Source organism: Tinamus guttatus, unplaced genomic scaffold (genome assembly GCF_059628265.1).
Source record: "Tinamus guttatus ecotype Peru unplaced genomic scaffold, ASM5962826v1 Tinamus_guttatus_pri_ptg000056l, whole genome shotgun sequence".
Classification (NCBI taxonomy): Eukaryota; Metazoa; Chordata; class Aves; order Tinamiformes; family Tinamidae; genus Tinamus; species Tinamus guttatus.
The window spans coordinates 2,080,103-2,105,510 of record NW_028288590.1 but is presented as its reverse complement, the minus strand read 5'-3'; the positions used below and the strand labels follow the sequence as shown (position 1 = coordinate 2,105,510).

The 25,408-nt window shown below is 41.6% G+C and overlaps 1 protein-coding gene across 1 annotated transcript; it reads left to right on the top strand.

The window, feature by feature from the left end:
• Window positions 1-1,020: 1,020 nt before the first annotated feature.
• On the top strand, window positions 1,021-23,734 carry LOC104574106 (kinesin-like protein KIF20A). Its single transcript, XM_010221359.2, has 18 exons — window positions 1,021-1,146; window positions 2,240-2,314; window positions 4,557-4,676; window positions 5,582-5,720; window positions 5,817-6,001; window positions 9,401-9,491; window positions 10,006-10,200; window positions 10,283-10,394; window positions 11,690-11,761; window positions 13,680-13,826; window positions 14,251-14,416; window positions 15,766-15,936; window positions 16,644-16,783; window positions 18,487-18,652; window positions 20,781-20,898; window positions 20,985-21,052; window positions 22,235-22,354; window positions 23,462-23,734. Exons 1-18 carry the CDS (start codon window positions 1,021-1,023, stop codon window positions 23,732-23,734), a joined length of 2,484 nt encoding a protein of 827 aa, XP_010219661.2.
• Window positions 23,735-25,408: the final 1,674 nt, after the last annotated feature.

The window sequence follows — 25,408 nt, the reverse complement described above, 5'->3', positions numbered from 1 at the left end:
CGCTCTTGGCATGTGCACGGTCACTCTGTGTTTTTATTTCACCTTTGCCAGATAGGCTCTGGGGGAGTCCGTGCTCCTTTGCTTGTTTGGTGATTCAAATTGCTCCTGTGGAGTCACTTCACTGGGGAAAACGGATCCTGTCTTTCCGCAGATGCAGTTTATCCCGACGGTGGGTGCACAGTTCGCTTAAACCACCCCAATCCGCCTGGCGTTATAACCAAAACTTTATAATTGCATTATAGCAAATACAACATGAACATTTTGTGATTTTTTAAAAAAAATGCAAAATAAGAATACCATGGGGTGTCGCAATAGTGGCACCACGGCAGTCACAATAACTTTATCTCACTCTGGTGGAAACACGGGTATATAATTTCTATATATATATATTTATATATATATATATGCATGTTCGCGCGAGGCGCGGCGCGTTGCGCTGTGCGGCGGCGCCCCCTGCCGGGCGGAGCGAGGCGCCGCACGGCGGCTCCGCTCCCCGCTCCCTCCCCCGGCGCCGCCCCTGGGCCAATCAGCGCCCGGCTCGGCGCGCTCAAGTTGTGCCCGCACCGGGCGTTCCCCGCGTTCCCGCGCGCGCCAAGGTAGCGGCCGTTGGCGCTCGCCTGCTGCTGGTGCCGCCGCCATCGCCATGTCCGCCCCGGCTGCCCCGGCCCCCCAAGGGCTGGGGGGTTGTGGCTAGAGGGGCTGCCGGGCGTAGCCGCGGGGGTCCGGGGCGCGGGGCCGTCTGGGGAGCGGGCTGTGTCCGCGCCGTTGGCGGCGCGCGAGGAGAGCGCCCCGCCGAGGCAGCCGGCGTGCGCCGGCCTCGCGTTCTTGGTGTGCCCCGCCTGTGGGGTCTGTAAGGGTCCTTTGTGCCCCCACAATGGGGGCCTTATTTTCTTATTTTTTTTTCTTGTTTGCATACAGGTTAACATGATCCCTGTTTCCGTCTGTGTGTGTTTTTGCCTGTTTTCTGAGAAAGCTGTGCCTTATTTTTTTCCCCCCTTACAAATTCCTCAGCCTAGAACCATGGATGATGAAGGGAAAAACTATGTCTCTGCTGAAGTATCAGATATCTTGGATTCTTTTCTGGATTTTGGGGGTAAACCCTCACCCATGGAGTCAACTGTGTTGCCTGTCACAGAGGAGCAGGAGGTGTGGAAGGGTTGGGGAATATGTCTTCTAATTATGGCTTTTTCCTCCCCTCCTCCTCAATTTTTACATGTGGAAAATAAATCTTCAGTAAGAACATATCTTTTCCCTTTGCGTTGAAGATATGATTCTTCTGTTTATTTCTTGTTATTTACAAATGGGTCATATCCGATAGCAACTTAATACTATTGGCCTTGGCTTTTAGGAAAGAAGAATTTCAGTACTTAAGACTGTTTGGACCCTGTTTTTTTCTGGCTAGCAAGTTAAAAAGCTTATAGGTCCTTGGTCCTTGCATGCTTGGGAATAAAAGTGTCTGGTACTATATACATGTTTCTGAAGATTAAAAAATAACCATTCTTTAAAGGCTTCCTTTTTTTTAGAATAGTAGGATTTTCTGTGTTCTCAGGTGACTCATTTTGTATGTTCAGGCACAGAAAGCTCTGGAAAAGTCAGGTTAAATTTGTCTGATAAGTGAACAAGTTGCCTAGGTGGAGATATCTGAGCTCTGAGAAAAGAAGGTTGTGGGTATGGCTGTAAAAATCTCCCACTGCTGTTGCTGCACCTAAATGGGGAGGGAGATCCATGTGCAACAGGAACAGGACAAGCGTCCAAGTTAGTAACCAGGAGCCATTTTGTGATTGCTGCTGTGAGAGATATGAGGAGATCAGTGACAGGATAGTAAAAAAGAAGTAACCTGAAGGCAGAAAGGTGTTGATCTGTTAACTGAACGTGCTCCTCACAAAATGGAAGTACAGAACTGCTAAGCAGCTCTTAGAAAATGCAGCTTAAGTTCAGTACACAGGGTGACCAGGAGGTGGAAGCAGTGCAGTTTAATCCTCCAACAACATGGTTTTTAAAAGTCATGGTGTTGGCTGGATTTACAGAAGAACCTTAATGGGGATGCTTGAAGGAAAAACACGTAACTTGAGGATGCTGGGTGGTCAAGAAACAGATGACAGCTTGAAGTTTATGTGGAAGGAGAAATGGAAGCAATAAGATAAATACTGTATCACAGGAGTATATGCCAATAAATGATTTTGAGGATGTTCATTTCTAAAAGTGATGATAATAACATTCTTTTTTTCTTTATGAATAGGCGTATCAACCTTTGAAAGTCTTCTTGAGAGTAAGGCCCTTTTCTATAGCAGAGCTTGAAAACAATGAATCTCAGGTCAGTTGTAGCATCAAGACCAATTATTCTTCTGCCCTGAAAAACTACTTGTAATGTAAAACGGGATTTTTCACTTGTAAAAGGTGTGTTTACCACTTCCAAATCAAATTAGTGGGCACCTGGGTAAATGACTTTTAAAATTAAATCTTGCAGTAATGTACTTGATGTACACATACTTGCACCTGCTCCCCCTACCTGTAGTTCTGCAAAACTGCATTGGTACCTTCTTCAAAAGTTGGTGTTACCCTTGGCTCTGTGCCGTGCTCAAGTAACAAAGGGGCATCATGCAAGAGGTGATGCCCTTTGAGGCAGAATTCAGGTTTTTGACCCTTGAGTTCTTTTGCAATGTTTGAAGGGGTAAATGCCCCGTGCTGTCAGTTTTGGATAGATGCTTCAGTGTTTTGTGCACACACAAATCTCCCACTGTGAGCCCTGATGAGTGATTTGTTTGTTTTTCCTCAGAATGCACGTCTGCTGCAGTGCATCTTCTCTCTATCAGTCCTGGTGTTGGAAGACCTCAGAGTCTTACTGATAAAATTTTTGCTGCTGACCCATTTGAAGAAGGATTTTAATATTGGTCTGATCTTTTAGCTGATTTGTTTTTCGAGGCTTGCTTAGCCTGTGGTGGATTTTTTTTTTTTTTTCATATGTAGTTCTCGTCTTGCATTTAATCTACCAAAACTGGAGCATTTTTATTTTCTTCACCTGCATGCCTCTTCCAGAATCTGCCTTTCTTCAGGCTTTTGTTGTTCTGCAGTATGGCCTGATACAGTGTTTGCCATGCGGAGTCATTCTGCAATCTGAGGTGACTGCAAGAATAAACTGAGCTGCAAAATCAATGTTCTATAGGTTGCCGCTTTTCCCTTTCCCCTTTGGAAAGGGAGACTTCCAAATACCCTGAAATTAATCAAGCTACTTGTGCAGTCCTCAAATCAGGGAGTGTAAATGTTGTGGTTTCTTAAAATTAACTATAACTAATCCTCTTACTGTTCTTGCCTTCATGTAGTTGTTCGTAAAATAGTTGATCTTTCTACATGTTAATTCTGTCTTGAAAGCTGTATGAAGGATTTCCTTCTCAGCCTCCAAAAACTCTGAATCAGTCTGCAAGAAATTTCATCTTTCATGTTTTTCATTACAGAATATCTTAACTATCAGTTGAATTTGTGAGAAAGGCACATGGTAACAGATTGAAAAAGCTTCTCACCTGTGTAATTGAGTTCTCAACTAAATTCTCTTGTTAATTTCTCAGGAAAACATCTTTCCTCCAAATACATAATACATTACAACCAAATTTTCATATATATATATATATTATATAACTTTTTTTAGGATTATGCTTATTTTTATATACACACCCTTTTTTAGGTTGATTTGACATGCTCTGAGTTAACTCACCTGTTGTTGCTTACAGAGACAGCAACTTAAACAAGGTTTAAGGCCAAAGATTAATTTTTTTAGGTTTTCTACAACTGTCAGCCTTATCTGGAGAGTATAAGGGATTAGAACATGATGCAGGCAAAGCAAGCGTTTGGTCTGAGTTTAGTATCCACTCTTAAAGCTTCCAAACCAATTGATTAAGCTGCCTTCTTGAAACTGCTGGTAAAAGTGGTATTTGCTATGTGCATGGTGCACACAGATTACCAGCTCTGGGTGGCCTCTAAAACTCAAGATTTGCTAGCAGTTGATAGTGTTTGATACTTCAATTTTTTTTTCTATTGTTTTGGTAGTTCAGGTTTTACTTCTGGCATCCCCTCTGCTGTATCTTAACTAGTTAAGTGAATGCTAGGTAATTGTATCTAACTTAGTTGAGAAATGGTGATCAAATAAGACTTGAAACTAATTCGTGTATCTTCAATACTGATGCCATCTTGTGTCTGTCAAAAGATTGTGCTTCAGGTCAGTTTTATTTTGTTAATGCTCTTCATAACTTGTTTCCTGAAAATTATTCAAGCGGGGAAACTAATAAATTTCTACGTATCTTTCTTTAGTTATAGAGTACTGTAAGCCAGAATCATAATGTGCTAGTATTCAAAAAGTGTCTGTAAGGAATTTTAGAAAAATGCTAGACCTCTCAGAAAACTTCAAACAATGGCTTTAACTTTGAATTCTTTCTTGTGAAATTACTATCTCTGCAGTTGTTGTGTAGCTCCAGTAAATGCATGGAAACACTCTTTTTTCCTAGGAAGAAAGTTATCTTAAATAACATAGTGTGATGTTTTGTTTTACTTTGCCTTTTTTTAAGGGTTGTGTAACTATTGAAGATTCTCAGACAGTAACTCTTCATGCACCCAAAGAGTCTTCTGCAATGAAAAACAGTGAAAGAGGGATTGGCCATTCTGTCCACAGATTCATGTTTTCTCAGGCAAGTCTTTATCATAACTTTACTTAGGACTTTTTTCTTTCCATTGTAATGATTAAAAATTGATTTTTTTCTAGTATGTCATACAAATGTGATCTTTCATCTTTGAATTATGTCTGGTACTTTTTGCCTTAAAAACAAAAATGCAGACTGCTGATTATTTACTTCTGGGTTGTTAAGGAAGCTGCATTACAATGGAGATGCCTGTTAGGTGAGACAAGGAAGCCTCTTGGAGTGTTCTGTTGTTTTTGATTAGACGCCACAGAAGTTTCATGAAAGCGCAGACTCGCTGTGGCACTGCTGTTTCTGCGTGACCTCATCTGGGAAGTGTTACATGAACTCAGATGCTCAAAGGACTCTCTGTGAGCATGTGCTTGGCGATGTAGTTCTTCACTGAAAGAACTAAACGCTTGCACATTTGACACTGGAAATATTTTTTTATAAGCTATTACCTATTGCAAAGCTGTTCTTCCAGTATCAAAAGATAAACTGCTCCATGCTTAGAGGGTCACTTAAACCATTGTAACTGCGGATCTTCTCTGCAACTGTGGATGAGTGTTACAGAGTTAAAAACATAGCTCTTGAAAATATCCCCTGAAAGGAATGTGTTCAATCACATTCTGAGCAGTTTGTTAGGAGCAGGGAGGTATTCAAGACTAAGTGCAAGGATGACTGCATCTCAGAATTAAGTAGGCATCCTATGGTAATCCAAAAGCAAACTTTGAATTAGAAGGAGTGCAGGCAAAAGGCAAAACTAAGCTGTTATCTCTTGCTCAGCTTGCTCTGAAAAACTGTACAGTATTATTCAGTGTTTAGTCCTATGATGTGTGTGTATACATACAGATGCATATATATGACTTTTTTAATACTCATTTTTTTCTTTCTCTGCTCTTTTTTTCTCACTCAAGGTTTTTGGACCAGAAACCACTCAAAGAGAATTTTTTGAAGGCTCAATGAGAGAAATAGTAAGAGCATATGTTAATGGAGCAAATGGACTTGTGTTTACCTACGGGGTTACAAATGCAGGCAAGACATTCACTATCCAAGGTATGAAATGCTTGCCAAAAAGCATATATAACAACCAAGTCAAAATCCATTGAGAAGTCATTGTCTAAATCTTACATTTTTATTGTCATTTTTAAGGGTCTTCAAAAGATCTTGGTATTCTGCCTCGCTCACTTGATGTAATATTTAATCATATAAAGGGGAGACAGTACTTGAAGATGAACTTTAAACCGTATTTGAGCAATGATGTTAAGAAACTGGAAGATGGACAAGTAAAACAAGAAGAAGCCATAAAAACTGCCATTCTTGCCTCGCTGAAAGAGGTCAGTGAGCAATACTCTACTACTTACCAAGTGGAGCTTCTTAAGCTGTTCCTTTCTAGCAATCAAATTAATCTTAAAACATCTGCCTAACTGTTTAAAGTCCTCTAGTTTTATCTTAATCTACAATATGCCTACTTTCTGAGCCTTGAAAAATAAGATAACTCCTCACCTCAGGTGAGCTCAGGGTAAATTGAAAGAGCTTTCTGCAGCCATCAGCACACAATTAAAAAGGCAAACAAAAAGATTCACTGAAAAAGCCAAAGCCTAAATTTCCATAGGGGAGCAGTTGTGATACTGATTTGATGCTATCCCTTGAAGAGAGCGAGACCTGTCTTAAAAACCAAGGGAATCTTTTGAATGAGTTCTTCAGGCTGGATCTCTAGATGGTTGCGCAAATTCTAATACTGATTAAGTGGAGATGGTGACGTCTTTTTAGCAGAGAAGACAAAGTCTCTTGTGGTGGAAAACAGCCTTAAATTAGAGGCTCACAGACTTTTAAATTTGCCTTAGTTCCATACAGATTTTTTTCCCCTAATACATCAAGCAAATGGAGATGTCACCAAATTACTTTCCTAAAAGGACTGCAGCCTGCTTCTGGGGATTGTATATATCTAATCAGTAATTCTAGTGTCCAGAGACTCCAGACAGAATAGAAGAATCTTTCCTTTAGCAGGCTTCTGTTTTCAGTATATCTAGTGTCAGGAAACACTCTATTGAATGTGTGACTCCAACTGGAGTCCACTGTGATCCCAGTTGCAAATTGTCACAAGATGTCACCTTTTGTCCTTGTAGTCTGAGTGCTTTTATTCTAGTAAGCCAGAAGTGTGGGCGCATGGGTTTAACCTAAAAATGCATTAGTTTCAGCTTATTATTCAAAGTAAGCCTGAATGATTCTGGGTAGTATAGAATTAATGATTGACTTTTTTTTTTGTGTAATCTTTATTACCAGCATTCTTAAAGCAGTCAAAGTTGCTCTCAAAAAATATTCTTCTGCAATCAAAATTATATGTGAGGTTCTGCTCTAAATTCTATTACTTAATTTAAGGTGTGAGCTGAACTTCATTTATTCTGAATCTAGTTAATGTTTTTGAGGAGAGGCCTCAGATGGAAAATGTAAGAATTTAAAGGTTGCATGTTTCTTTTCTGAGTGTCTAAAGCTTGCATGTGCTCTGCATGTGCATATAAGGGTAGGAATCATGAAGAAAAAAGAGTCAGTCAAGAGAGGCAGTGGGTAAATATTTTTAGATCCCTCAAGAAACCTATATGCTTTTAGGAAAGAAAGTAGCAGCTCAAGGTACAGGTGGTCAAACACTTTATTTTGAGTGTAACTCTTATTTCACACTTTCTTCTGTTAAATAACTGGCTTGATTAATAGTTCAGTTACTGAATGTTACAGTAAATGGTCTGATGCTGTACAGTGAAGAGCAAGCAAGCCTCAGTGTCAGGAAGGAAAACTAAAACGCATATAGGAAGTGATGTGGGACGAACTTGCCTATTTCGTCTGTGCTGATGCTTGTAGCATCTGTTCTGTGATGCTTCATGTCAATAGCTCAGCCATCGCCAGCACTGAAGCTGTGGTTCTTCATGGCTTGTGAATAGCAACACTGTTCTAATGCCCCTTTAAGCTTGTAATTTGAGAGTGGATAAGGCTTCATGGGATGGCTTTTGATTTGCATGGATTTCTGTAGGCCTTTTTCCCAGGTTCAACTTACATAGTGTTCAGAATGAATCCACTGTTTCTTTTGTTCTCTCAGCATAAATAGTTCTAAATTACTGCAGTATTTAATATTCTTTAATATTTTACTCTTCATGTTCACTTTCAAGGACTGCTGCAAGAGCTTGTCGTGCATACTTCACATCTTCCGTTTTACTAGTTCTTTTTACTGGATTAAACAATTCTTTTTTTTTCTCCTGGATTAAAAGCTGCTTTACTTGCAGTGCAATTCCCACCTCTCCTCTCTTATTCCCTGTCGATTGTCAGCTTCTGCCTCTGGCAAACAATGTCAGTTTTTGTTCCCACTTGTTTTTAGAGAGTTGTCTTAGTGGTATTTTCTATATTAAGTCTCATGATTTGAAGACTAGTAGAGTGACATACCTAATTCACTCAGTTTTGTTGAAATCTCTTTAGAATTACTTAATCTCTATCATGCACACAAGTATTTGTGGAATTGTTTTTATACTCCATTTTTGACATACCTGAGTCCCATACCCTGCTTTATAATTGTGCTCAGTGCTTGACAAACAGGACTAATAAAAGTCCCTGCTAGTGGTGTTGCTTGTAACCACTCTAGCAACATAAATAATTGAATATATTGCCAGTGCCTGTCTCTGCAAAATGGACACTTTTTAAAAAGAATGGCTACGAAATCTCATGTGATTTGCATCTAAAATGCAACAGCTGACTTCTGCTTATGAAAACTCAATTTTGGATATTGCAAGTGAGTAATTTAGGCTTACTAGGAATTGCCTAGTGCTGCCCATCTGCATTATAGTAGATGGAGTGTCATATCTGAGACTTACTGCTCTCTGAACATCTGACCTCTGCTGTACTGTAGGGTGACTCCCTCTCAGGATTGTTTTTTTTTTTCTTGTTATTTTTTAGAAATAAAGGTGAATGTCCTAACAAAAGTATACACTGGTGTATACAAAAGGGGATGGGGTGAGAGAGGAAGGTAGCAGCTGAAGAGGCAGGAGGTTTTTAAATAATTTTGTTGATGTAACAGAGTTCACGGAAGGGCTGTGCTCAACAAAACTGTGCTGTTGTCCATACAGGACTTCTTATGGCTTCTTCATTGGATCATAGGTATTGGCTTATCAGATCTTTAAGTACTTTGTAAAACAATCATTTTTCTTTGAGCTCTTCAAATAAGTTTGACTCACCCTGACAAGCCTGGCATGAGCCTATAATTTTTCAAAAAGTTATTTGTTCCAGGCAAGCAAATAAGAAATCTGATGCATTAGTCTCTTTTTCAACCTCTCCATCTTCCCCCTCCTGACTAGCCATCTGCCTCTGGAAGGCTCTTACTGCTCTAGCTCATCTGGTTTGTTGAAATACTGTTCAGATTTATGTAGTAGTTGATAAAGGTACTTTGGAAGTTATGGTCAGGTAGAGGGTCTATTTCCTTGTTTCTCCCTGAACTGTAAAGCAGGTCTCATGTTAGCAGCAATTAGCCTCCAAGACAGACCGCTAGGAGTAGCAGGAGGCAAAAATTCCTGTGAGGAAGGAGCCTTTGTGGAATTTAGGTTCATTTCACTTGGAGCAGAAGTAAGGCTGGCTTAATATTTAATGTTACTTGAATATTTAACTCTTGAATACTGGAGTTACTGTCATGTTTTATTTTTCTTCTGCTGTTCTCATAGTCTGTTCATCTGGGTGTAACAGCCTCTTATTTTCTTAAGGATACAGAAAGCCTCCTGAATACTATTACAGATGTGTCCAATTTGGAATCGGCTTCATCCACTTTGAAAAGGCTGCCTTCTGATTCTCTAGGTAAAAAGTGGAAAAATTCCAACACAAATATGAATAGAAATTCTGGAATTTAGGAATAGAAGTGGGTAACCCCAGTAGCAGATTTTAAAATTGCTATAGTATACACAAAGTGCAAGATAAGCTTGCTTTAAAAAAAAATATTTAAAGTGGTTAAACTTGGGAGAGAGAAAGAATGTAAGAAATATTTGATGTCTTTTGTGCCTTTTTGGGGGAACAGGGAGGTTTAGCTCTGCAAGGCTAATGGGCAAGCTGTAGAAGCTTGTGTGGGAGGAGGAGGGAATGGTTAAGAACTTCCTCTTGTGAATATTCTGGTTATGGATGGCTGTTGGCAAATACAACCTGTCTTCCATAAACTTGGAAGTTATGAGTACAGTGCATCTCTTGTGCAACACATGTATACTAGCCTACCCTTTTAAAGGGTTCTGCACACTGCTTTAGTATCAGAGTTTCTTGAATAAGATAAGGTTTATCAATAAGATGTTTGATCATTGAGCTCTTCTCTTTTGGTTATCAGAAACAAAGGGTGTTCCACTTGATGTATATAGGACATATATACCCCAAAGAATGCAAGCATCTGTGTGGATTTCCTTTTATGAAATTTATAATGAATATGTGTATGACCTACTAAATGTACTGTCTACATCAAAAAATCAGAAACGCAGAGTCTTAAGAATTTGTGAGGATCAAGGAGGAAATTCTTATGTTAAAGGTAATACTGCTCTATGACTTGGGTGGTTTCATAGGATTTTTACTGGTGATCAGAAGTGTCTGTAAAAGGTCTCTTTTCACAGACTTAAAGTGGATTAACATTCAGAGCACCGAAGAAGCCTGCAAAATACTAAAGATAGGAAACAAGAACCGAAGCTTTGCATGTACTAGAATGAATGAGCAATCAAGTAGGAGGTTTGTTCCTCTAATTCTGTGCATACTCTGCCTTTCAATGGGGAGAAGGGGGCAGGAGAAAGGGGGGGGGGGGAAGGGAGAAGATTTTAGAGCATCCTCTACAATGAGCAACTCCTCAATTTAAGGATTGTCTTAGTTTTCTTCCAGAAAGGAAATTTCTTAATAAAACTGGACTGATCAAGGTGGTTGTGAAGAGACTGGACAACTGTAACAGTAGCTGGAGTTCTGTTGCAGTTCCTGGCTTTGCACAACTAAGAACAGTCACAACACAGCTCCATTTTGGAGTGCCCCCATGGCTGCAGGGCCTGGCAAACACTAATGGAGCTGAGTGGCAAAGGCTGTGCAAGGGAGTAGCAAGAAAACCTGAACAATTCTAACTGCTGCCTTGGCAGGAAGGAAATCTAGAGTTTAGGCAATCTAAAGCCTGTCAGTAGGGATACAGGAAGCTGCAAGTCTTGCATTTTGTATTCCTTCTAATAATTTGTCCTTTAATGTGTGGGGGTGTCGTGTTGTTTTTTTTAGTTAATACAATCACACTGTTAAGGTTGCTCTGAAAAGGTAATACAGAAGGGTATGACTCCTGCTAAGGCAGCTGCCATTACATTTCATGTTATGCTTCCTCCTGAATTTCACTCAAGTATCAAGCATTGCAGAAAGGAAATCTGTGCTTTTCTGGTGGAATTTCATGCCTAGAATATTTTTACTTTTGCTCCAGAACCACTTCACTTCTAAATTGTATTTTTTTTATAAACTTCATTTGATTAAATTTGGCTTAGTGCTGTCAGCTAAAGCCCTGCTTTAAAACTATACTTGAAAACTATATCTTCTCCAGTATGTACTATATGGTTTACTGGATAAACTGAGGACAGAGCACTTTTATTTTTGGAAGTTTCTATTTGGTTTAATACAGCAAATGTCAATTCTTTTGTCCTTATAGCTTGGTGGTTAAAACAGAGCAACTATGTCTTAAGTAATAAAAATGCAGCCTGAAAACCTGAAAAATGTAAGAACGAAACATTTAAATGTGTGCAAGTTCTAGGCATAATTACAGCTTCTAGATTTCATGTGTTTTTTTTATTATTATTTTTTTCTTCTGTATAAAAAGAAACGAAGTTGCAAAGCATAACTCTTATTAATGGCTGGATGAATGCAAAGGTAACTAATGTAAACTAGTTAATGAATTGCTGTTAATTTTTCAGCAGTGAACTTTCTGTAGCCTACAAATTTTACTTTGCTTCAGTGACTGCTTAGTTTTCATAATTCTAGTCATTAACAAGGACCTCTTTGCATTCCAGTCACAGCATATTTTCAATCAGGCTACTGAAGTTAACTGATGAGCATCAGCCACGTGTTCTTGGAGTCTCAGAGTAAGTTAATGCTTTAGTTAATTGACAAAAGCTTTAGAAAAGTTGCTAAGACATAAACATACTAAGCTGGTGGGCTTTCTTTTAATAGACAATTCCTCTGAGAAGGAAGTCAGAAGTGCACTAGCTACATAAAGCTGACAGTAAACTTAATAGGCATGAGTAGAAGTGTTTTCCTACTCTTTTTCTTAAAGATTGATTGAAAGAACCTTGTTAGTAATTTGTAATTTGGGGGAGTGCATGTGTATAGTCTTAAATGATCAGAGAAGGCTCTGGGACAAAGCAGTGCTATGTAGTGTCACCCTATTTGGTTAAGTGGAGGCCAAATGACTGTCTGACAGAAGCTCAGCTCTAAAGCCAGAGTGCAGCAGCTAGTGCTGAAGATCTCGTGTGGATGCTAGGCCAGGACCAAGAGTGTCTTTGTGCTTTGGGACCAGGTTTTAGTTAGTTTATGGTTGAATGTTTGAGTCTGTTTGGTGTGCACCTGGAACACAGTTTCTAGCTGATATGCTCTGAGACTTCCTGGTGCTGCAATGAGTAGCACAGTAAAAGGCACCATCAAAAGATTTGCTTCAAAACTGCTCTTTTGACCCGAAATGCTGATGTGGGTGCTCCCTGAGAGCAGTGCTAAGTCCGTGCTGTTCCCTGGTCCCTTCTGATTTACAAGAAGTTACTTAATGATTTGGCCTGAAGCTGTCATAGCCCTCAGGGTGTTTTTGTGTATATTATTTTCTTTTTCTGATTAATCCATCATTTATCTTGAGATGGGGTAATGACTTCAGCTTTGATTCAGTATGTTTTAGTTCAGTCACAAAAGACAAATCTGAAGGAATTATATCTGTGGAGTAGAGCTGATGATAAATAAGCACCTCACAGTGAGATAATGGCTTTTAACGTCAGACATAAAGTGATAAATACTCAAAATCTGAGGAAGTGACTGCTGCTGTGTTCTCTGCCATTCCCTTTCCCATGTATTCCACTGGCAGAGCCAGCAGCAGCTGCTAATTGTAAGACAGAAAATTTGGATGTTGATCAAAAAAGGAAAAGCTCTTCATCTTGTTTTGAAAAGGATTGAGATCATATGATCATACCCTTTCACTTAGTTGAAATCATGCATTACTAGTATATATTAATATATACTTTTCAACTATGTGAAAGGATATGATCATATGTGCATGTTCTATATAAATCATATTTATAAGTATGTATAGGTACGTAACAGATTATGTAAGCTAACTAATTTCCGAAACTTCTTGTTTTTTTTTTTTTTTTTTTCCCTAAGAGCTCAGTTTATATTGAAAGCCAAGAATTCCCATTATTATTTGGGATAGTTTTCTCTGATCATAGTTAGAAAGCCTTGAGTAGCAATTCAGTGTCCTGAATTTAATAGCATGTAATTGCTGCAGCCAGATAAAGAGCTATAAGCTATAAGAGCTTAACTTCTGGCCCTGTACTGAAGTATATCATCTTCTGGCATTTGTTTCACTGCTGAAACTAATGAAGGTGAAAGTCAAAGTGCTTTTGTAGTGTAGCACAACTGAGCACAACTGTTTTGGAAATTCTTTTTGTCTTGGAACTGGTTAGCACTTGGGGTTGCATTAGAAGTTAAGTTCTTGACCCCTGCAGGGTTTTAGATGAAGTCTGAGCAGACTTCTTCAAATGCGCTAAACTGTTGTAGGAACCACAAATCTTCTCAAGAATAAACATGTGGGGAAAATATTTTGTGTGTTGATATTCTAAACACTTTGCATAATGCTTCAGAACAAAACTTCAACATTGAAGTGTAACTTCTTACATGATCTAGGTAGACTTGAAATGAGTCACTTGTTTATGCTTTAGACTTAGACACGCAGTTCCATTTTTCTTTTTTCATGTTGTTTAGAAACAGTTCGCATCAATTCTGGTTGATTCTTTCATGCAGGCTGTCCTTCTGTGACTTGGCTGGGTCAGAGAGGTGTAATAAAACACAAGCCTTTGGAGACAGGCTAAAAGAAGCAGGGAATATTAATAATTCTCTTCATATCCTTGGAAAATGTATTGCAGCATTGAAGCAGAATCAAAATCCAAAGTAAGTAACTAGTCTCAAACAGCACGCTTAACCTCCTAGCCTAAAACCTTGTAGTATGTTGTTTTTCTGGGCAAGATTTACAAGATGAGAGGAATGAAAATGCAAATCTATAAAATCTTATTGGCCTTCATTGCAGATATCAGTTGAATATCTGAAGTGAACATTCTTACTCTTACTGTTTGTGGAGAATGTGGAAGGGTAAATTGAAAACAATGGAGAGCTTCAGCAAAGCATTTAAAAACCACATGTATTCAGAGATGGGGCAATGACCTTGGTCTTTGGAACAGTTTAGGCTTGAATGTGAGAATCCTCTGATAGATTAAGCCTCCTTCTTCAAAGACACAAAGAGGACTAAGCAGACTTATGTTATCAGAGACCTTTCATATTTTTTTTGTTGGAATTCTATTATTCTTTTCTCTCTAAGGATGAAGCCAAGCTATATTCCATTCAGAGAAAGCAAGTTGACTCGCCTCTTTCAGCCCTTCTTCTGTGGGAAGGGCAAAGCTTGCATGATTGTGAACATTAATCAGCGGGCGTCCACCTACGATGAAACACTGCATGTCATGAAGTTTTCAGCTGTAGCCAAACAGGTAGGTGAGAATCTTCTTTTCCTGCAGTTCTGCCTTCTGTTCCTAGAGACTTGGGAAGTGATTGCATTGTGAGGACTTCAGTCATGGGAGCTTATGATGTGTCGCGTTAATTTTTCAGCATGTAGCTGTTTCTCCCTTTCGGTCTTTCTCCACCTCAAGCTTATTTCTTAGTGGTAAGATGAGATAGCCGCAGCTGTCTGTGGCTTGCTAAATTCTATACCACAGATGATTGCTTTTTTTTTTTTTTTAAAAAAAAAAAAAACTTTCAGATATGACTGGTTATACTATAGATTTTAGCAAATGCAAGGTCTTGGTGTCTGAAGTGCTGTGCACTTGGATATGTTTGATGAAGCTCAAAACTTGGACAATTAGCAGTGCTACCAAGAAGTGGCCTTTTTTTCTTATTTTGAAGTCTATACAAGATCTTTTGTGCTAAAGAGATTGTGTGAATGATCTCCTATGCTTTTCTTATTTGGCTAGGTGCAAGTTACTAATACCAAGCAAAAAGTAGTAGTTTTGTGTAAGGAAAGGTTTGAAGGTAGTGTGCTCCTCTGCTTCAGAGCTTTTATGCAAAAAGTAGCTCTGCTACATCTACATTTTTCTGTGCCTCCTGCAACCAGTCTCCCTTCAAGCTCATGATTTGGGAGTGATGTCTGATCTTAACCTTTTTGAGTTTCTCTGGAATCTACTGCTTGGAAAAGCTAACTTAGTGGGGTGGAGGGGAGAGGTGAAGCTGGTGTGCTTACCAGCAAAAATGTCCATTTCTAATTGAAAATTGTGGATTCACTCTAAAACTTTTCAAGTCCGTAATGACATGTCTAATCTCAGAAGTAGCCTTTTATTTATTTATTTATTTATTTATTTTAACCATCGCTAGCTGCAAATTCCATCATAAGAGCATGCAAGCTTCTCTGATTTGTTTTATGGCAAACTTTAAAATCCTTACTTACTAGAGTGACTTGCGGGGTCCTTGTCCTACCATTTTAGGGAGCAAATGTTTTAAACTGAGAACAGGTTTTTTCCACTGATCTTTCAGGAAACTACACCAAAACCTGGCCCTGCCTATCTGTAGGGGAGATAGCAGCTTTCTAGATGTCCATATTAATTTTGTCAGTGTGCATTCTTTCTAGCTACCCTGCTGTTAGAGTATTGGAGCTTTATATCGATAGCAATAGATTTTTGTTTGCTAAAGGCAGATTGAGTTTTGTTAACGTTCTTGTAATCATTAAACAAAATGTAAATACAACAGTACCTTCACACCACTTCTTCCCTGTGTCAGAAGTACTGACAGCACCGATAACAAACCAGAGCTGACCACGTGGATTTGTGGGGTTTGTTTATTTTTTCAGGTAATCCAGACAATCCTACCCCAAAGTTTTGGCTACTTTGCCCCCAGGCTGATGGGAAATGATGGCAAACCTATCATGAACTTTGATGTTAACACCCCTGTAGAAGATCTCCCTGGCAGTACTGACCCCTCTGAGGACGAGGAAGTGGACATCACCATTCTGAGCCATGAGGTAGGTAGCATCTACACAACTGCACACAGGAGAGTCCCTGGTATTGGCTCTTATATTAAGAACCTCTACTATCAGATGTTCTGTAAGCTCTCCCATGAAATCGGTAAACTTCTGTTTGTTGTTAGAGCCAGACTTAGCAGCTTAGCTGTGAAGGAGCAAATGTAATTCTGGGAGGCCTTTTTCAGCTTGTAGTCACATGGGGTGCTAAAACCTGGACTTGGCTCCTTGCTCAACAAGAAACATAAGGAAGCAGTAAGTCTGTTCAAGGCACAACATTACCTAGCTGCTCACAGTCTAGGGATCTCGGGGACAAGTGTTAAACTGTGGCATTTTAAAAACAAATGTATACAATCTAATGGCAATGAACAGTAAAAAGTCAAGTAGGCTTCCTGCTAAATGGTTTTACAAGTTAATATTTAAATACCAAAAGGTATCAACATGTAACAAATTGGCAACACTTTTTGATAGCAGAAACCATCAAGATTGGAAAAGAAAAAAAAAAAAAAAAAAGTGATCTTAGCAGGAAAAAAAAGTGTAGTCAAACTTTTTTAACCTTTCATCCTTCCACACCTTGAAAACATGGGTTTGTAGAAATGCTCTATGAATGTCTTTATTGATCAATTGCTTGTATAGATCCATCTCATTTGTTGTGCATATGGAACTCCCTTTTCTGGCTTGTGTTCTGATGGGACATATTTTAAATTCAGGATCTCTTGAAAACTACTGAGAGCCTAAAGGAAAAGCTAGTTGCAGAAAGGCAAAGCAAACTTCTTCTGGAGGTGACGATCCGTAGGGAGATGGCGGAAGCGATGTTCCGGCAACTGCTGGAAACGGAGGAAACCTGGAGGTAAGCTGGCAAGCCTGGACAAGACGGCAGGATTCCATATGCGCACACACATGTATATATGTGTGCATGTGGCACGAGGAATCACACTATTTAGAGAAGTTAGGGTTGGCTGGTTTTGAAGAGTCTGCAATCAGCCTCTTCCCACACGCAGTGAAAGCAGTGATGTTTTTGTGTTGTGTTTTGTTCCATTGCTGATCTAAAGTTACTTGGAGGTTCTCTTGAACTTTCTTGCTGACAAGATGCAAAAAGCTCTGGGTGCTGCTCTGAGGCTGTAGTTATTCTAAAATACATACTTGGGCAGGTGAATGAGTGTGCATGTGCTTCAGGTAGGTGCAGTTGCATGTCTTCCAGCTGTCCTGCTGGCTTCTTGGTCCTAGGTGACTTAAATCCTTATTATTTGATTGTCTAAATTGTTGTGGCTCTGTGCATTGATGTTGCTAATTTAAGGATTTTTATCAAGTGTGTCCAGATTCCTCTAGCTGAATTTGCTTGTTCTTAATTTTCCTCTTAGAAATCACTTTCCTGTTTGACTTGGTGCACAGAGATTGAGGCAAAGTTAACTTGCCAGCTGAACACCCCATCATCTAACACTTGCCTGAGCCTAAAATTATTCGTGTGCCTCTGGTAAAGAGCACCTGAAATAACCTCTGATGTTTCTCTGTAATGTTCTGTGTCTAGGCTAGGGATACTTTAAAAATTATAGCAGGATTATTGCATGTGTTTTTTATAACTTGAAATAATCAGGCAAGGTGAATTTTGTGTGTGTGTTTAATTAAAATTATTTTTTAAAAAGTATGAAATAAGCTTGAACTATTAGGTCAAGCAGGTATAGTCATACCTACCATTACTTGTTGGTGGGCTATTTTTAAAATAAGACTTCATTTGATAGCTCTCCTAAGACATAATACAAATCCTATAGCTTAAAATTTAGAGGCTTTAGCAGTCCTGGTATCACTCCTGGATGACTGTTATCCACGCAAGCACTCACATGCCATCAGTGTGCCCATGGAATGGGAGCATGGCTAGAGATCCTGCTCATGTTCCAGCTGAAACTGAAGCAAGGACTGCACTTAGACATTTCAGGGTGAGTTTGCTTTTGAAGAAAGTTAAGAAATGGCTGGCCTTAGTTCCTGGGGAGAGTTTCTGTGCCCTTCTGTGATAAGGGCCCTTCTGCAGGCCAGGGAGTCAATAGAGGAACATAATGTGGTAAGAGCATCTTAAAGTTTCTTAGGTGCCAGCTTCCTGCTTGTTTGGTTGCTTGTGTCCCATTGACCTAAACTTGGTATTTTTGCATCTATAAAATAGGAATATTAAAGCTCAGTATAAAGTCAGAATTCATACACTTGGTTTGTGAAGTGCTTGGATTATGTAGTATCAGTCCAGGCAAGTGCCTAAGACCTTTTTACTTGAATAAATGTATCTTTATTATGGCTGTTAACATCAGCCTTGTTTGGAGTCCGAGTTTGCCATGAGAGCTCTAGCTGCACTTAGCGGGTGAATTTCTAAGGTGTCCTCTTCTATGTGAAGAGAAGCAATATCTCAGTGCAGTTCTGTAGGATTGAGAACAGAAAGGGGAGAAGTGTGTTGCTTGCTACCTAAACTTCCCTGCCAATGATCAGATCTGAGAACTTGGATATTGCCAGGAGGGTGTGTGTCAAACACTTGGAATACTAATGCACTAAAAACTTACATGTCCTCCTCAGCAACCGCTTGGAAGATATGAAAGACAGTTTTGAAGAAAAACTAGAGAGCAAGTTTGAAATGTATAAAGAAGCCATCAAGAAACACGCGTATATGTGTGCAATGGAACAAATCGAAGATCATTATGTTCCCATAGAAGAATTTCTAGCCGAGCAAAGGAAAGTTGAGGTATGATACGACTACTGCTGTATGTATGAGGTATGATACGACTACTGCTGTATGTATGAGGTATGATACGACTACTGCTGTAACTATTCCAAAAGTGAAATGTGCTACAAAACAGAGGCAAGACTTGAATTATTCCTGCAATGAACCTTTTGCTTTAGGCCTCTGTGTAAGGGATTCTCACCCTGCTGCCAGCAGCTACTCTAAGTAGCAGGGTCTGAGTTTCTATGAGATCTGCTGCCGTGGGGTCTCGCTGGCTTCTGAGACTCCCACTGCACACAAAGCTAGCTTGTAGCTCTCACACCAGTGAAAATGCCTCCTTAAGCAACAGCTTCAGGTGGGAACAGCTCCAGATGCACTTCAGAAAGCTGTGGAAAACCTCCTTTGAAATCTTGAGCCTTGTTGGGTTGTTTGTAACTCCCCCAGGCTTGCCCCCTCCTGGGTGGAGGGCTGACTGCTCCAGGCGAAGGACCAGACTTGTGGGTCCTTGTTGATGCCCTGCTCCAACGGGAGAGCAGAGCCACATGGGGAAGGGGCGAGCAGCTTCCTTGGTGCTCCGGGCCCTGCTGAGGGGCTGCGGCCTCGGCCGGAGGGGAGGGCAGCTCTGCAGCACGTGCTGGCACCTCCTGCACCTGCTGTTAGGGCTCTGTGCAGGTGCTGGCAGGCAGTGCTGCAGCGGCGTGCGGCCTCTCTCCCTGTTCCTTCACACCCATCTTTTTATGGCAAACTCTGTGTTTTTGCACATACATTGCTGTACTATTCAGATGCTGCATATCTGAGTTTCCATCAAAATATTCACTAGATATTAACTCCTAAGGAGGACTCCTTAACAGTTTTAATGAGCCTTTAAATCATTCCTCTGGCTTCTGTTGGATGACTTTTCAGCAGGGGGCCTTTTGCATAAGCAGAATTTGTAGCCAATGAGTCTCCCCACTGGAGGGGCAGGAGAGATTTTGGCCTCTGATTGCTTTCTGATAAATTAGTCTGAGATCATTTGTAAGTCTTAATCCTAACTTCTATCTAGGCAATTCTGGATCTCATGCTTAGACAACTTATCCTTATTATTTTTCTTTAATCCTTACTGTACTGTAGAACATAGGGATGGTGTTATTCATCTAGAGCATAATCATAGCCCAGTCTGGTTATGACTTTAGCAAATTGGCTTAGAGGGCAATCAAATTCACTCAGACATCTGCCTGTGAACCTGTGTGTTACCCTTTGCTGAGGGATTTTTCTTTCTTAGAAGTAAACTGAGATAAGCTGGGCTGCTCTCACAAGGCAGACTTAGCACATCCTTGCTGTTTGTTAGGTCAGAGAGGGCCCCTAGATTCTCTGCTTGGCCATCTCTTATTGAGGCTCTTTCTCCATCCACTTCAGAGTGGAATCAGGGAGAGAGGAGGAGGGTGAAGGGCATTTGATTTCTAATACAGATCACCTAGATCTTGCCCCTTTAGACTCAGCTTTTATGGTCACTTAAACTCCCAACATATCACTTGGTGTTCGCTTAAAAATGTTTTAAACAGTATTCTGTCTAGCTATAGTCTCTCTAGTCCCTCTAGCTACATGGCTGCTGCTTGCTCAGCCTCACAGCCAGTGCAGTGGAAAACTCGAGCAGGATGGAATTGGGTAGCAGGTTAGGCAAGGAGCTGAAGTGCTGCAGCTGTAGAGTTCCAGGTTGAGGAAGGGGAGCACTGCATGAGCCACGTGCTTCAGAGCCAGGTATGCAGCTGTTGTTGGTCCTGAGTCCTGGCTGATCTCTGGGCTATCACACTAACAGTCTGCTGGTGCCAGACAACAGTGAGGAGATGAACATTGGGCTCAGTGGGGTGTATTTGGCTTTACCAAACTAACTGGCTGTGGTGTTTGGCGCACTAAAGCTTCATTTGTGCACTAGGGCAGCTTTTGAAGCACTCTGGAAAACTTCAGGCTGGAGGAGTTGACTACTGTCCTCTGAGAGGAGCTCATGATCTGAGTGACACTCTTTACTGTAACTTCTCAACTCCAACCAGCATAACTTCCCCTTTAAATTATTTGAGAACATGTGATACAGGTGATGTACGGGTGAAAAAAAATGCAGTCAAGGTAAGGAGATGCACTTGAGACATTTTACCCTGTACCCTTCTTTTTTCAGGAGAGAGAGAATAAAATAATTCAACTGGAGAGGCAACTTGATGAACAGACAGGGAGACTGTTGGCTCTGGAAAGCCCAAGTTCAGATACACCAACTACAGAAAGTCCCAGGGAATTGGGTAGGAATCTGCTCTGGACTTTAACCCTTCATTCACGCTGGGTGCTGCATATAAACAAGATTTGTTGTTGTTGTTGTTGCCTGTAGATCTTATGAACAGGAAGATGAAGAGGGCTGATGAAGAACTGCAGAAGCAGTGCAAGGAGAAGGAAGAGGTAGCTCTGCTTGGCATCAATCTGGGGCTAGTGGTCCTGGCCTCCTGCATGGCCAGCACTTGAAGATCTGACCTTTAGACATGAGTATCAACACTCCTGCAAGGGCAGCAAGTTTATGAAAGAGCCCTTGTCCAGCTGCAGCCTCTTGGCATGAGTATGGCTGTGCTCTGCCTTTGCTCTAGTGTGGAAAGGCAGGCGCTGCTGTAGATGGTTGCATGGTGACTACAGTGGGAGTTGGGGGAAGGAGAAGATCCATCTTCTCACCAGAACGTTGCTGCTGTTACAGCCTTGGTGCTCCCCTGCCTGGCACGCTGCCTGCCTAGGCACCAGGGAGCAGGATGACAGTTCAGGAATCTGATAACAACTTGGATCTAGATCCAAAACAGTGCCTTAAGCCTGTCCTTGCTGCTAGTGCTGAACTCCCCTCCCCCTTAAACTCTAGTAGTAGGGAATCTCTCATTCCTTTCAAAGAAAAGGTCTTTGGTCTGCATAGCATGTAGAGGTGGAAATCACAAGCTTCAGAATGCTACAGAAAAGAATATTAATCACTTCTGGGTATGCATTTTTTTCTACACCTTGAACAACCTTAGTGTTAGCGTGCAGTTTCTCGTGCTTAAAGAGGATGGGGAGGAGGCAAGAGACTCGAGTCATGCTCTGTCACTGCCCAGAGTCACTCCTAGTGCAAAGCAGGAGTAGGAGATGGAGAAGCAGTCCCAGTTGGTTCTAATAAACTCTGTAAGTGGAAAGTGAGCACAAAGCCTTTTCTATTGAAAAGAAATGTACTCCACAAATATCTTCCTTACCAAGTGTAATGTCTCATTTTATGGCCCTGGCATTTGTTTTTGACTCCTGCTGTCCAGAGCTCTACCACAACTTCCAGTTCCAAGTTTTGATGCTAGAGAGCAAGCTTGGCTTTCCCACTTAGCGCACTGGGCAGACCCATGAGCTTCAGCACAGTGGCCCTTGAATGTACCACAACGTTATCTTTGACCAGAAATGATGGGCCAGGACACGGGGGTTTGAAAGAAGCAGGTTGAATCTCAGCTGCTTTCGTCTCCATTTGTTCTGTTCAGTACTAATCACTCAGAAATGCTTATTGTGTTTGTATGAGTTTTGATTCTGAACAAAACTCGTAAAATATCCTGTCTTGAACTTCAATGTGTGTGGGGGGTTTATTTTCAGCTTATAAAGTCTCTGAAGTTTAAAATACAGAAACTAAATGAAGCCCTGCTGGAAGCTAATGAAGGCTACAGGAAGATGGCAGAGGAGACCAGCAGACTGAAGCACATGGTCATGCTTAAGGTTGGTCAGCTCTTTAAAGGAGACTTTTTAATGTGGCTTGTGTTTAGTTTTATATGCACACTTTTATATGTAAAAGCACTGCTCAGGCTTATTCACAGCTTTAAATATGACCATAATGCTTTAACTTGTTTTCTTGGGCTTTTTCTTCTCCATCCCTAATTCCTTAACCCGAGTCAGATTTCACAAACCTTGTGTCTCACTCCTTGACTCTTTCAAGACAAGCTCCCCTTGATTTAAGGAACAGACGCAGTGAATTAAATAACTTTGTGGCATCTTTTGCAAGAGTTTACAGCACAACTTAGGCAAGCACAGAAAATACTCTTCAGAGCTCTTCTAGAAAAGTCCCTGAGCCATGAGGCGCCCTCCAGCACAAGAGGCAGCGCGGCAGCCCCGCCGCCGCAGCGGGAGCCCTGCGCTCCAGGCAGGGAATGGGCTCCCCCGTCGCAGCGGGGCTGCCTGCAGGGCTCCGAGCCCCTGCGCAGGATGGGGCATTTCTGAACTCCTGCCGCCCCTGCAGCCTGCCTGTGAAACGAGGCAGGCATAAAGCTGCAGATAACGCTGAGCGTTAAATTGCGTTCTGCATGTTTTAGCTCAAGTCTGAGGCAGCAAATCATTCATCTTGAACTTCCAGAGTCTTGGAACCAATTAAAATGAGTCCTTTTTAATCACAAAAAATAGAATTTTGTTTATAGAATCTCTTGAAGAGTCTGGCCCCTTGAAACATTTATTCAGTCCTTTCTAGTAGAATTACAGCTATGATATGGCATTTGATTTGATCAATTTTTGCTTTCAGTAAGTAGCTTGCAGTTTAAGGAAGAAAGACTGCTTTTATTTGGTTCTTAGAATAACTGAAGTTCTTTACATGGGATGGCAAGTGTTCGTGTCAGCTGCTCCTGTCAGACTTTGCCTCTAACTAGAACTGATGTCCCCTCAGTTTGCTCTAGTCTGAGTTTAAAAAAAAAAAAAAAAAGTGTGGAGCACTGAAGAGCCACTTGGAGTAGTAATAGCTGAGGTATTCACTGGAATGGTTAAATCTTAGAAACAGTAACCTGTGTCTACGGCAAGGACTTTCTAGAGCTGCCCTCCCTAAAGCGTCTTGTCTCACAGGACCAAGAAATGAGTGACCTGCAGACCTGGGCTAAACGCGCGTTTGAGCTCGAGGAAACGGTGTCCTCCCTGCAGCGAGAGCTCGACGAGCGCAAGAGGCCCCTGTGCCTGGAAGATGCCAAGCAGCAGAAGCCCAAGAGAGGCTTGTTGGCCAACCTGAAATCCACAGTGGCTGCCTCGGCCGGGGCCTCGCTGGGGAAGGGCTGGGGGAGGCGGGAAGACTCCCCAGCCCCTGCCAGGAGGCAGGTGCTGCCGCCCAAAGCAAGAGAGTAACGAGCAGGGGCTCTGGGCCTGGCTCGGGCTCGGGCGCTGCTGCTCGCTGTGAGGTAGGTGCCGCGTGTGCCGCTGCTAGGAGCGTCCTTAACACAGCGCCGAGGCACAGCCGGGTAGCGCTTACAGACCTAAACTCTGCTTTTAAAATTGAGGTGAGGATGTGTTTTTAACTGCTATCATGGATTTCTGCATTGATAAATGTGTGACTTATGTGAACAGCCATGTTCCTCATCTGCTGCTCTTCATGTTTTTATATTAAATGCCCATTTCTGTGGGGGGTTTTTAGAATCAGGTGGCTTGGAACCTTTACCTCGGGTACTTCAAATAGGTTGTTTCTTTAATAATAGTCAGGCTTTGACTTAAACTGCCATCTTGAGATCAAACTGAGGCAATTCTTAAAAGGTGTCAGAAGGAAGCAATGTGAAGCTAGGGCTTGTAGCTCGGTGCTAGTTTTTCAGCCAACTTTTGTATGGAACCTGTTTAATATTGCTTGAAGCTTCACTAAGAATGTGCTTGAATTTTTAAATATCTAGTTATAATAAAACTTTCTGTCACTAGATTATGTTCTCTTTATTTGATGAAGGTGAGAAAAATCACTGGAAAGTAAGCTAAGGGAAGATGCCCAAGTTAGAGGCTAAACCGCCCCATGGTGAGTGATGGTTGATTTTTTTGGTTCCATAATCGTGGCTCTGCTTACGGCAGTGTTAGGCGCACGGCTGGGGGAGGCGAGGAGGAGGAGCGCGGTGTGAGCAGGGCCCTGGGCGGCACAGGAGCCCCCGGCCCTCCTCCCTGCTCTGCCCTTGGCTGTGTCCCTCTAACCCGGCTGCAGAGCAGGGCCTGAGCCAGGCCTAGCTGCCTGTCTGAGCTGCCTCTGCCTCCAGGGCTTCAAAAGCCCTTTAATCCCTAGCACTGAATTCCTGAAATATTCCCCTCCTCTCACAGAGAGTATTCCAGCTTTTGCAAACACTTTTGTTGTAGTGATACAAGGCAGTGAGCGCTGATCTCTTGACTTGGTTATCAAACCCACCTTGCTCGAGGGAAAACTGAAGCATTTAATCAGCACAGGCTTGGGGCTGCTTGGGATGCACGCCACTTCCCTGCCCTGAGGGCCTGCACACATTTATGTAGCACTCGAAGCACAACCTTGTTCACAGAGCACCTGCCCTTAGTCTGCACCCTCCTCCTTCCCCCTGCTCCCTGGTTAGCAGCCAGAGGGGCAGACAAGGTGAGTGTTTGAGATGCCCCTTCTTAAACTGAAAGGGAGCCTGTGCCGAAGGGCACAGCCCTAACTGTGCCCTCTGCCAAGTGCTGCAGGGGCCAGCGTGACCCTGAGGAAGGATGTGAAGCTGTTCAAAGGGCAGCTGAGGACAGAGTCCTCCTCCCTTCCTGCCCTCTAAGCAACACAATCAACCTCAGGGCAAGAGGCAGAAAGAGCTGGCTCAGTCCCTTTCCACTTCTCCAAACTGACTCAATGTAGGGAAAGCGGAATCCATTTTCATTCATAACAGCAAAACAGTGTTAGTGGCAACGCACAGATGGTCCCGTGTTCAGCACCAACCGCCTGCTCCAGAGAGCAGCAGCCGCGTGTGACCCAAGCCATTGTGCTACAACATGCTTAATGTTTGTGTTTATTAAAATTAAAAATCACCATCCATAGAAACAATATTTACATAA

Coding starts and splice junctions, on each gene's coding strand:
- LOC104574106 (XM_010221359.2), top strand. CDS start 1,021: ATGGATGATGAAGGGAAAAACTATGTCTCTGCTGAAGTATCAGATATC. Junction 11,762..13,679: donor CGTGTTCTTGGAGTCTCAGA/GTAAGTTAATGC, acceptor TCTTTCATGCAG/GCTGTCCTTCTGTGACTTGG. Junction 20,899..20,984: donor AGAAAGTCCCAGGGAATTGG/GTAGGAATCTGC, acceptor TGTTGCCTGTAG/ATCTTATGAACAGGAAGATG.